General features: G+C 46.0%; 1 protein-coding gene across 7 annotated transcripts in view; it reads left to right on the forward strand.

Moving 5' to 3' along the window:
* Positions 1-13,052, forward strand: part of SYT7 (synaptotagmin 7) — a 614,604-nt gene that overhangs the window by 371,276 nt on the left and 230,276 nt on the right. For 2 of the 7 annotated variants that reach the window (XM_069223238.1, XM_069223239.1), the window contains exons 4-5: positions 8,797-8,928; positions 9,635-9,859. The exons of 3 other annotated variants lie outside the window; for them this stretch is intronic. In XM_069223238.1, coding sequence (XP_069079339.1) covers positions 8,797-8,928; positions 9,635-9,859 — 357 coding nt within the window. The remainder of the gene's footprint in view (positions 1-8,796; positions 8,929-9,634; positions 9,860-13,052) is intronic. 2 more of the 7 variants (XM_069223240.1, XM_069223241.1) reach the window with 1 other exon arrangement.

Raw genomic sequence — 13,052 nt, forward strand, 5'->3', positions numbered from 1 at the left:
TGGGCCTTTTTTGAGCCACCCTAGTTGCAAGGGAAGCCACTAAGGGTTCGGCAGACCCCAAAGGCAAATCTGTCTAATTCACTTTTCATTTCCGGTTCATCCCCCCAAGCAGTAGGTGCAATGATATTGCTCAGTCTGCAGCCAACAGGAGACCTATAAAGTACCAGCCTCAAAGCAGGCAAGGGACAAATGCATCTTATTTCCTTAACATAGGGCTCTGGAAGTGTCGTTTTGTGGAAGAGGTGAGAGACAACATCCCCATCGTGGATCAAGCACTTGTGGCTGCTGAATCATGTTCCTTGTAGTGGAATCCGCCCCTAAGAGTAATGAGAACTGCTATTTAGCCAGTGTCCTGCGTGCTCTTGGTATTCTACAAACGCTGCTTATTGAGGCATAGCTACTCTAAATCCAAGGTTACCCACTGTGCCATGATCCAATCAGTCTCCCATGCACATAGGGGTCTCCTCTGCTTTCCTTCAATGGAGAGGAAGTCTGCCGTTGAGTGGATGATACAAGTGGAGCAGTGGTTCTAACAGCAGACCTACCCATTGACTTAACGGGGACAAGAATTTGAAAACAAGCATTTGCAATGCAATGGGTCTCGCATTTGCTCGAGTTAGAGCTATTGGCGTTGTAAATTCCTAACTGGACTTTCTTTGCCACATAAATTGAAAATGAAGTGTAAAACATCAGTTGACATTAGCGAGCCGATTCAAAGTACCATGGCCGCCGTGAGCATGAAAGAGAGACACAAAAGGGAAAAGAAGCTTGCTCACAGTCAAACGTATTGGCAATTGTGCAGTTATCCATGTAGCAGGGTCAGTCTGCAAAGTGGTAACAAAACCGCCCCAAGGCGGGATAAACGTAAAGCATTTCCAAATGATAACAACTGATTTTTGAATGGCATTTCCACGAACGAGTGAAAGTGCTGGGTGTGAGGTGGGCGGGGTTAAAAGCCCAAATTCTTACAACAGGTCAAAGCGCTTGCCCGCTCGACCTAATGACCACCAGTGAGACTGATAGTCAGATGAGGGCTATCTTGGTTATTTGGTTTGCGATGGTTAACAAGAAACAAGAGCGCGATATGAAATGGCTGCCCCTGGGCTTAATGGTCAGGTGAAGCAGTACTGTTTTGTTGTCACCACTGATGCCACTGTTTCACGCCCATCCCAGAGGACATTCCTTTGATGGGACAAAGATAAAAAGAGGCCCCTAGCGAGGAGGCTGCCTTGGGAGAGCAAGCCATGTTAACCCACATCGGCGGGAAGGACAAAAGCCTTTACTTTAAAAGGGAATTGGGCAGAAGGAATCACAAATGCGAGTGCCTTCCCTAGCTCTGGCTCGTCTTCTTATCCCTCACCGTCGGTAGGATTGCTCTATCACTGCCAGTTAGGAGGACACAATGTATCCATTTCTAGGCTTTCTTTTACAAATCACTGCACCTTTCTGGAACTTGCACCTTTGCTTCAATTAAACAAATGAGAGTGAGGCATGCAATGATTATTTGCAAAGGGAAAACCCGGATCTGTATACCTGGCATCCTCCTGTCATGGAACGATGTGGCAATGGTGACCACTCCATTTCATCTTCGATTCCAGGATAGTCAGCCATCTGGTGCTTCCTTAGGCTGGATATCACACCATGGTGACTTCTGTTGAGTTCTCTTTCAGGGCAGCGTTAGCGACTAAGCAGCACATGGGGTCTCTCTATCATGTTGACCCTCGGCTAGGCCATTGCATGCTGGGATGATGCTGATGGCACACCTGCCTCGTGAATGTCTGAGTGATGCCTAGCTCAAAGATGCATAGCTCGAAGACAACATCACAGGGAACTTGTCTGCTAAGGGGCAGTCTAGCTTAAAAGTGGGTGCTCCCATCCTGGGTCATAACCACCTTGATTGTCAATGGGACTGTCCTGGTTATCATCAGCTCCACTACAGGTAATGCTGAAAGATTTGTCTTAAGCTTTGCAAAGTTGGTAGTGATGAGTGTGATTCTTCTTAGATTCTTCATTCTGACCTACCATTAGTATCTGTGCAGATCAGAAGATCCTGGGAGGAGAGTGTCTGAAAGTTCATTCCTCTCAACTCGTCCTTATTATTGGCTATCACAGTTCTTGCAGTTATCTTCACATGCTCCTTTGTCAGTGAGCAGCCACATGCCTTCAAAGGTATACTTCAATGGACTTGCCCTGCCTTTCATTGTTTATTTGTCCAATAAGGTTGTTCTTCTGCAGGAACATCAGTGGGATCACACTCCCAAGGTTCCTGCCCCACCATGCCAATATTGCTTCACTTTCATTTCCTTCGAGGCATTCCTCAGATCTTCTGAATCTCTGTAGAGTTCATGGAATCCCTTCCTTCAAACATATGTCTTCACCCTCCATGGACGGCCTAACAGCAAAGGTAGAACAGCACCCCGATATATCGGTCATTGTGATTAAGCAGGATAGCTTGACTTGAATGCTCCTTCTAGGATATTCCTCCATTGCATAAGTGACGAGGGGGATATCATTGGTCACATATTTTTTGTGCCCTATCCCTTCATTTTCCATTTACCCCTGCATGCAGATTGAAAGCTGAAGATTTGTGAGTCTGCAAACTCTCTAGTTGGTGTATTTCTATGGTATGACAATCAACTGATCTCCAACGACAAAGATAGGTACTTTGGAGAAGTCAGTAGTTTTTTGGACATGGCATAGTATAATCCAGAGGTGCGATGGGTGTTAAAGGTAGTTTGCAGCATTAGCCAAGCAGTGCGAAAGCAATAATGTTTAGAAGTAGTCTAAGCACTCACCGGCTTGCCGTGCCTAGGAAACTTCGAAGCACTACTTACACCACAAGGCCCTCATAGTAGATGTTTAGGAACCATGATCACAACCCATATATCTTTGTGGCTCTAGGCCCCTGGGTACTGCAGTCCATACCTATAACGTTGCAAAAGTTGGGGAGTGGGATACGGAAGCTCATGCCACTGACAGCTCCAGGATAAACATCATCCTGGTGTCTTGGGGCAATCCACTTCCTTTATATCTAAGGGCTAGTTACGTCTGCGATGGGGCACCAGCTCTTATAGATGGACTAGCGAAGTCTGTGATGGGACATCACCTCTAATCTCAGGGCTCATGAGTTCAGTGAAAGGCGAGCACTTGTTACCTCTGGGCTAGTTATTTCAGTGATGGCACAGCACCTCTTAGATGCTCCATAAGAACCCCCACCCTTCGGTGAAAGAGCACTGTGTGGAGACACTCCCATGTCCCAGCACCCCTAACCTTGCGTCAGGCAAAAGAATGTTCATCCGTAGACAACCCAGAGCGCGCAAACGCCGCAAGACACACTTTACCTCCAGTAACTTCATGTATTCTGCATAATTAGTCAATGTCCGTAGAGCAGCCCCCCTTCATTCCTTTTAGGGTGCATTTATAATCAGGCCCCCAGAATCCCCTCCAGTCAGTCAGCTTAGTATGCACAGAGTGAGGCCCTAACAGCCACCCACACTAAGTGGGTTTAATATGCACGCAGGCAAGCACCTGCCCACTCTTGTGAGTGAATTTAGTTTAGTATGCACATATAGTCAGGGCTCGGCATCTTCCCCCTCTCCTCTGCCTGAGTTTCTTACACATACACAGCCAGTACGTGAGTTCAGCATGCATACCTACCCAGGGCACGCAGTCGCCTTCAGTAAGGGCGGAAATGTGAATGCTCGTGTCCCAGCAGCCCTCTACCCAGCGGGCAGCGCTCCTACGCATACAAACTGAGTGCCCCGTGGACCCACTCCCTACTGTTTAGTATGCGTCATCAGCTTTCTATAACATCCATCTCCATTAGATGAATTTAATATATATACAGCCAGGTCGAGCAGCCCCCTCCAGTGAGGGACCACGGCGCGCAGGATGCAGACCGCCCCCAGCCGCTGCCTGCAATGAGTACATTTAATATGTATCCATAGGCCGGCTCCAGCAGGCCCTTCCAGTCAGGGGGTTTATTTTGTATCTGTAGGAAGCCGAGTTGTTCAGGTGGAAACATAGACAGCCTTGTTTGTCCCTCAGTAGCAGAGAGCTGAGATTGGAACCTATTGCAGGTGTGCTATAAGAGTTAGTTGTACCAGTGTAACACCTGAATCAAGACTCCCCCTCAGTCAAGTTCCTATGCCAAGGTAGTAACATCAAAAAATAGTTTACAATTAAAACGAGTTAAAAACGAATGACAGAAAACAATCAATCGCTGCAAATCCATAATGTTTCAGAGTTAAAGCTACATTCGACAAAGCTTCACCATTCTGCATGGTCAGTCAATGAAATTCCGGTGCAGTACTCACATGTGGCCCCTGGAGGCTTCTTCTTCCTCCAGTAACCCAGCACAGATCACAGTTCTAGAGTGCCTTTGCCTCTAACCCTCAGTCAGGCTGGAGGGCTTAGATAAGTGTAGTCACCTTGTGCAAGCACACGCGGTGCACAGCTTCCATGCTTCACAGAGCTCTCGTGGGGCTGTCTCGGGCCTGCGTCTCCATAACAGACCAAACCTCTCTCCCATGCCTTCCACTAGCATGCTCCTGCTCCAGGTACCTCCTCACAATGAGTGTAAGGTGGCTCTGTCAGTCACTTCCCCGTTCCAACAAAGAACTTCCACCAAGTCATAGCCATACCAGTCATGATTGGTGAGCTGGTCTGCTCCATAAGAACTGCCTTCAGGGTGCTGTGTAGTAGAACATAATATGCAGAATTTGGTCGGGGCAGCCTAATCCCCTCCTATAATCCAGTAATTGTATCCGTTTCCAAGTTCTGCACCCTGCGTGTTCGCGGATCTGTCTGTCTGCCCTCCGTGTTCAGACTTCCATCTGTGTTCTGTCTTTAGGAAACCTCACAGGGCTTGACTTTGGTGGATAACAAGCCACAGAGACAACATTCCTCCACTTCCTTCTCGTTAGAGGCCCTCAGTCCAGCTGCGTCAAATCTGACTCTGCCATTTGAAACGCAATCAGATATAGCGTCTAATAGAGGTAGGGGAGCACCCTTACCCTTAATCCACCACCCACAATTTAATGTCACACTTATAACTGTGGCCTGTCCTTGCGTAGGCCATTTACATCTATTCGCTCCCATGGAAAACCAAAGCTGTCCCACTCAAAGTGGTTTGTAAACCCCTGGTCTTGGGCGTCCGTGAAAGAACAGACTCAGGACTGTATTTCTTTGTCTCTGAGCCTGACAGCTCCCCATGGTCCGAAGCTTCCCTGCAATAGTGGGCTGCATATACCTTCCTTATGTCATCTGCCTCACATGGAGGTGCTGTCAGCCTCTTCCCAGATTAAGACAAAATCCCCTTGTAGGATCCTGCAAAGGAAAGCAAGCCCAGGCGTTCTGGAGCTTTCCCGTGGAAAGAACAGGCTGGCTGTCTGCCTGAGAAACCAAACACAGCACTGGTACTTTCATTTAGTAGCACTCATATAATGAGTCTTACAGTGTCTCTTCATGTCTTTCAAGGAAACATATGCAGTGAGAAACCCATTCGTGGTATCTTAATATTCAGGATAAAATTACCTCCAGTATCTAGTAGACAATAAGAAGAGGACCCAGTTGAAACAATCAGATCTCTTACAACATGCAAAGCTAGATGCTAGAAGCTCCCACCCCTTAAGCAGACTTATGATATACGCATGGCTGGGCCCCAACAGCCAGTACCATTGAGTGTGTTTATAATGTACATGTAGCCAGGACCTACCATTCCCCTTCTGTTAGAAAATGTAGTACATACACATAGCCAGAACCCCCCTACAGAGAGTGAGTCTAGTATGCGCTGAACATATGCCCATTCCCCTCATGCCGTCTGCAGTGAGTGAGTTTAGTATCTGCACATAGCTAGGCCCCAGCACACTCTCTAAGTGAGGGTAGTATTCAAACATTGCCAGCCCCCAGAAATCCCCCTCCAGTGAGTGAGTGTAGTACACACACACTTAGGGCCAGGCAGCACCCTCCAATGAGTGGGTTCATTTTGTACACCTAGCTCAGTTCCAGCAGCCGCCTACAGTGAGTGAGTTCAGTATGTATACTTAGCCAGGCCCAGATGAGCCCCCCCTCCAGTGAGTGAGTTTAGTGTTAATACATAGCCATGACCCTAACACTCCTCCTGTTTTTTGTGTACACATAGGCAGACTCCAAGACCCCCTTTCAGTGAGTGAACTTGGTATGCACACACAGCCAGACCCCAGAGGCTCACTTCCAGTGAGTAGGTGTAGTGCCCACACATAGCAAGGCCCAGCAGCCCCCTCCAATGAGTATGTTTCCATTGCATGCACTACCAGGCCCCAGCAGCCCCCTTGAGTGAGTGAGTTTAGTATGTATTCAGACGTAGACAGAACCCAGTGAGTCGTTACCTCCAGTGAGTTTAGTATGCATGCTTAGGTACCAGCAAGCCCCCCTGTAGTTTAGTATGCACACTTGAACCTCAGAGTTCTCTCCTTAAGTGCAGATAATTCATGCAGTCACCTCCCTCGCCTTCTGAGCTCTCAGTTCTGCAGGTCCTTACAATGCTGCTGCTGCATTCTGCTGCAGGGGACTTCAGGGATGCCTGCGGATGAAAGCCGAGAATAAGGCCTTGGTCTGGTGGGTGATTTTGAAGTCTGTTTGGAGATGTTCCTTTTTACTTCAAGGGCTGATGGTGTCCTCTGATCTTGTCGGATGCTTGGAGGCTGCTGATGTTGCCCAAATCCACTATCCGCACTGTCCGACCTTGCTCTCCCCTTTCTCGTCTGAGACAAAGCAGTTGTATTTGGCAAGAAAAGCACTTTCTGTCCATGATATCCATAGAGCTGCCACTGCAGGCTGTTGTTCTTCATGAAGTTCCCTGAATCAACCCACCATGTGAAAAAGGAAATTGTGTGTCTGTGCAAGCTCACACCTTCTCTAGCAAACGAATGCGACTTCCTTCAAGTTAAAGCTGATTCTTTCAAGCCAACTGTAATATAAGGTCTTGTGGTGGAAGTAACAGTGATGTCTACCTCTCACACTACAGTTGTGTTTTTCACAACAAGGAAAAGGCATTCAATTTAAGGTTGTTTCCTTCAAGATAAAATTATACATGATAAGGTAATGCTTTCAAAAGGCCTTCTTTTTACAAAGATTCTGTCACTCAGTAAGGGTAATTTATAGAAGCTGAAGTCAGGTGGCATATGCTAAGTGAGGGTCCTACTGCTAAGATCAGTTCATACAAGCTAATATCTGGCCTTGCAAGCTAATGTCCTTTCTTACAATTGAAAGGCATACCCTTTAAGCTAAGAGCGGTTCTTATAAGTTAGATCAGGCCTTTCATGCTGCACTTCAGTCCCTGCAGCTAAGTTCTGGGTCAACAAGCTAATATGAGGTTATAGAAGATTAGGTCAGTTTCTACAAGCCAACGTTTAGTTCTACAAGATACGGCAAGTTTTTCAAACTCAGGTCAGGACCAACAAGCTAAGGTCAGTTCCAACGAGTTTATGTCAGGCTTTACAAGTTAAAGCCAGGCCCTAAGGCTACCATCACGTACTACAGTGTTTTCATGGAAGTGCTTTGTTCTTCAAACTAAGCTAATTTCCCACAAAGTTATGTTAGGTTCTCGAAGCTAACTTCAAGTCCAGCAAGCAAAGGCTCAAATTATATAAGCTGAGGTTGAGGCCTGTTCACTGAGGTCACATTATAAAAGCAAAAGTGAGTCCTCCAATCCAAGGCTACGTGCAACAAGTATAGCTAATGTCATGGTCCTACGAGTTAGTTCACTTTCTGCAGCTAGGTTTATTTCGCCTGCCTGACCTATGTACCTAAAATGTAAGGTCAAGTCCAGACCCCTAAATGTGATGTGAGGCCCTATAAGCGACAGTTAGGTCAGGTTCTAAGCAAGTTCAGGTTCTGTAACCTATTGTCCCATCCTACAAGCTAAGTTTGAGTCCACTCTGGAAATATTTACTTTTCTTACTGTGTCTTCTAAGCATGAATGCCACAGAGTATTGACATATTTTTAATATTTATGTATATATCCTAAGAGTACATTTTAGCCACGCACATAAACGCTGGTGTCAAAAAAACATAACTCATGTGGCAAAGATTACTGCATGAACAGACGTTGTGTACTTGGGCCCTTGAAGCAATCCAGAGCTTGTAACTCAGCCATGCTGTGGTATAGGTGGGTAATGATGTAATTTCTGCAAACCCTCTTCTTCCTTACTGGCCTCAGCCTATCAAATGTTTAGTCCGATTGCTTCATTCCCAGAGAAGGAGTTGGAATTTTTTTGTTAAGGTTAAAGCTCCACATTTTTGCAGTTTTCATGGTGATCCACTTAAAGCAATAAGAGGTTATTTTCCTTGGCGAGATCCCCAAAGAGATCATGAAGACATTTTCCAAATAACAAGAACTGGTACACCCTTAAAGACAACAGTTTTAGCAACTTACGCTTAAGAAGTAAGGAACGACGATAAACCATTGCACCATCAATTTGCTTCAAAGTTGCTTTCAAGGATCTCTCTTTGTTCCCTTTTAACTCAATTCTTTTCTTTCTACCAGCACAGGGTCCTCTGCTTCTGCATCAGCACCTACTCCCCATCCTCATTCCTTTCACTGGCAGCTTGTAGATATTAACTCACTTTCCTCCACAGCAGAATTCATGTGTTCCACGCCCACTACATGTCTCCATAAGAGTGGGGACTATTTACTGGCCTGTTGACTTTTTAGGGGCGTGGGAGTGGGGTTCCCTTCCTCTCCTCTCAGGAATTCAGTTTTTTTTCCATGTATTTCCCTCTTTTTTATTTTTTTCTCTGTCTCTGCCAATCTAGTGACCTAGACAAAGACTTTTGGAATAACAATGACAGCACAGTCCACCAGAAGTGGAGCTCCTACCCTCCCAAGGAGTTTATCCTAAACATGTCGCCTTACACGCCCTACGGCGACCCGAGACTATCCCTCAAGTGAGTCTCTCTGCCTGGTCTGATCGTATGTAGTGAGTATGTAACCCACCTCACCACCACCACCCTACGTCCTCCACACACCCCTTCTTTCCTTACCTTTCTTTTCCTCGCTCCACTCCCCCACTCTGGCCGCACACTCCACCCCATGGGCTGATGGGCCATGGAGACGAGCAACCCCTCCTCCTGCCTCTCCTTCCTCCTTACCCCTCCCAACTCTAATTAATTTCTGATAAAAGGCCCCTGATGGAGCTGCTGACTTGGACTTCCACCTACCTCCTTTCCTCTTCCCTCCTTCCTTCCCTCCCCCTACCTCTCTAGTGCAAGGAAGGGTTGCCCGTTTTGGTCACTTGGAGTATCCTCACATTTGCACTCTGTGTGGTGGTGAAACTCACTAACATAGCTTCTTTTTCTTCCTGTGGCTGGCTGTCTGGTGCCTCTCCTTAACAGTTCTCTCCTTGTGAACCCTTGGCTGTGGAAATGGCGTCACTTTTACCTCCATCATAGCTCAATTCCCGGGCTGCAGATTCTCTCCTTGATCCCGTGACAGATGCTCTGAATATTTTCCTTTGCTATGCTGATGATGCTCTTTTTTTCTCTGTCTGTCTCTTGTCTGTCTGTCTCTCCCTCTCTCTCTCCTCCTTTTCTCTCTGTCTGTCCTGCCTGTGCCTGATTTGTTGTTGCCCCATGTTGGGGGCCACCCTACCAGCGGTGGCACCTTGCTGTCGGGCAGTAAGTCTGCAGCCTGCTCTGCGTCGGGGCTGCTGGACAAAGATGGACGCCTGGGGGAGAAGCAAGTCCGCAGTGAGAGCCTGAAGAGCAGTTTGTCTGCCCCACACAGCCACCAGGGGGAGCCCCTCAACGGCAAGGCGGGCCGAGGCCGCTGGCACACCGTGCAGAGCCACTTGGCCACAGGGAAACTCAGCCGCACCAAGTGAGTGTCCGTCACACACAGCGGGAGGGCTCCAGTGGACAAGGAAGGGAGAGGAAGCAGAAGGGCATCCGCAGTTTCCTAGGGCATTAGGGAGCAGGAGAGGAACCAGCAGGGCAGCTTCGGATCCCAGTGACCAGGAGTCTAGGGAGGAGGTAAGGGGAAATACCACCCAGGAAGAAGGTGTGACAAGTACCACGAACTCCCACTCCACTCTGTGCCACAGCCTCGGGTGGTCCACAGACTTACTGCCCCGCTTAACCACAACATCGAAGAGGTCGTTTAGCGGTTATTTAGTTATGCAACAACTTCACTCTGTCAAATGCTGCTTGCTAAAATCCCAGTGTATTAAAATCATTCATATGTGCCGAAAGGTGCTCAGTGATAAACGACTGCCGAAGATAGTGCAGATATATCAAATTTATCAAGGATATTTTTCAAAGGCCTTTCAAGGAATCACAAAAAATAAATACAATCTAGAGATCTATAATGTCAAAGGCAAACACTTTAGCTCGACTATATACACTTTTCACTCACTTTCTTAAAAGGATGCCTTGCTGCCAGGTTTTGGGGACAAGTCCAATATGTGATAGACAAACTGGTAGGACACATTCCTGCACACTCTATGTACTCGCTGGGAGATGCAGAGAGCATGTTGCATCTTTTGGAACCCAAGATTCCAACCTGTGCCTTGTTCTTTCATTATTGTGCGTGCTTTTTTATAATCAAGTTAGAAGAAATATGCCCCGGTTAGCCTTTTTAAGGCTGGCTAAGACGGGGCTTTAGATGGCTCACCAGCATCATCTTTTAAAAAAAGTGTCATTCATAGTTTGCTTCTGCTCACCACACAGTATAGTATGGAGGAACGAGTCAGCCCACTTCCTCCATTGGCTGATGTGCACTGTGATATATGCATCTTGCCTGATCACATGTGCACAACCGCCTGAAAAAGAGTGCACTTATTAATTCATTTCCTTTCCAAACATACCCTTCAGCTGGCAGCATTTTTATATTTTTTACGTTTAATTAGTGCTAGCTGTTGCACGTTCCCAATAAATAAATTAATGTAAAAGAAACTATGGCATTCTTCACAACGGCAGACCTATAGGATTATGCTTGCAGGGCAGTCCATTAATAAATTCACAAACATTTTCATTGGGTGATCAGCCATTTAAACAGAGAAAAATCCACTGCAACCTCTTGTGCTTATTTGAAATGTGCATTTATTCTGCTGTGAAAAGCTTGTCTTCAGCCCTGGATATGATTGGTTATGACAGGGAACTTAAAAGAAAGAGTATTATTCAAAGGGAATGTGATTTCCTACATGAGCAGATGATAAGAAAATCAACAACCATCTCCATGGACAAAGTGAGAGAGGAATCGAATGGAAACCAACTATCTCAGTAGAAAGGAAGATAGGAGACAATCCAAAATGTTAACCACAGGAACAGTAAGCTCAGAGTGGAACTTTGTAGAAAATCATCCTCACGAATGAAAAATAGGAGAGAAAGGTAACTAAAAAAAAAAGCGGTACAGACGCTTTAACATGAGAGGAGCTGAACAAGGGAAAAAAAATGGAAAGTGTACTGAAAGGACTACTGCAACCCATGACAAAATAAGTTGGAGTAGCAACCAGTATGCACATGGCCTTTCACAGAGGGAAATCAAGTGAAAATCGAAGTTTGAGGGCAATCCAAGAACAACAAGGCATGCATATAAAGACGGGAAAGGATCCAGGAAATCAGGACCTAAAGGAGCAAAATAATATAGAAGAACCAGGGAGACACTCACGTTTCATGCAGGAAAGAGGTGGGGTATATGCGAAGAGAGTAATTATCCTCTTAAGTGGGAAAATAAGTTGTGTGGTGGGGAGGGGTGAATGATGATTATGGACAAAGAACAAGAAGATTGTAGAGGAACCATGAACCCACCTCTTCTTCTTTTCCAAGGCTATTACGAGGCTATCAAAAAAGAACTTAGAGCCTCCAGGAAGAAATAAATAGAAGTGCAGTCTGGACAGAAGTGACCATGCTCAGGGTCCAGAATACTTAGCAGGAAATGGGCAAACAGGAGGGTCGCAACAATCAAATAGGGCACCAGTAGAATAGACGAGATTGAGGGCCACGAGGGTGGATACATCATGCTCACTGCTCCTTACGGCATCAGATAAGGAAAGTCCACTGGTTTATTTCCACTCTAGGTGCGTCAATGCAGAAGTACAATTTCACAAGATTGTATTCTTCAAGTTGCACTCAATAATAAATGTTTTGACTTTTACAGTTTATAAGTGCTAGATTTAAGTACCTAGCTCTTGAAGTGACTTTCAAAAGTAAATCAAAATATTTCACGCATGTAGCCGGTTAAAGATAAACTTAGAAGGTTCCTGATTTACCTTGGTGGCAGGGTGTGAAAGAGAAATAATACTTATCTGCAGCCAAGAAGGGGGAATGCCCAAAGGCTGTAAATTAAAAAATGAAAAGGCAAACTCTGTAACATGTGTCTCACATACTTTGGCAGTATACATTCCATCCCATTAAGCAGGTGTCCATTGAAAGGAGGTCTTTATGTATGCAAACAGGAGGTGAGCATGTTCTAGGATAATGGGGCAAGAGGTGTTATCAAGAATCAGTTACAAGCATATCAGGGGTTGGTGGCAAGAGGGCTCCTTCAATGGCTACACACCACTGTTCAACAATCCCCAGATCCCTCCCTCCAACCACTTGTCTCTCTCATGCTCTCTACATGAGGGCTCCGGAATCCAGGCTCAATGAACTGAGGGCCATATTTACATGGCCTCGTTGCGTAGGGTGGCACAGAATGCAGCACACATAGAAAGAGGAACAATCGTGGAGAAATTAATATATTTTTCCCCGTAGCTTCAGTCTTACACCACCAACAATTTTTGATGCATTCCCAGGTTTACAAATCCTTGTAAATCTGGGAATGTGTCAAAATCCATAGATGTGTGGGAACAAATACGCAACACCAATGTAAACGCCTCCCTTATGCAAAGTAAGGCAACGCAGTGACTTGTGCTGCTTTGCCTTACTCCATGTATACAAGGCATTGTAAAACCTTGCAAAGAAGCTTTGAATGGCCTTGAAGATATGGCTCAGCAGCCTGCACCGTTGCCGCATCAAAAAAAATGACACAGCAACGGCGCAAGCTCCTTGTAAATATGGGCCTAAGAATACAC

Source organism: Pleurodeles waltl, chromosome 3_1 (assembly GCF_031143425.1).
Source record: "Pleurodeles waltl isolate 20211129_DDA chromosome 3_1, aPleWal1.hap1.20221129, whole genome shotgun sequence".
Lineage (NCBI taxonomy): Eukaryota > Metazoa > Chordata > Amphibia > Caudata > Salamandridae > Pleurodeles > Pleurodeles waltl.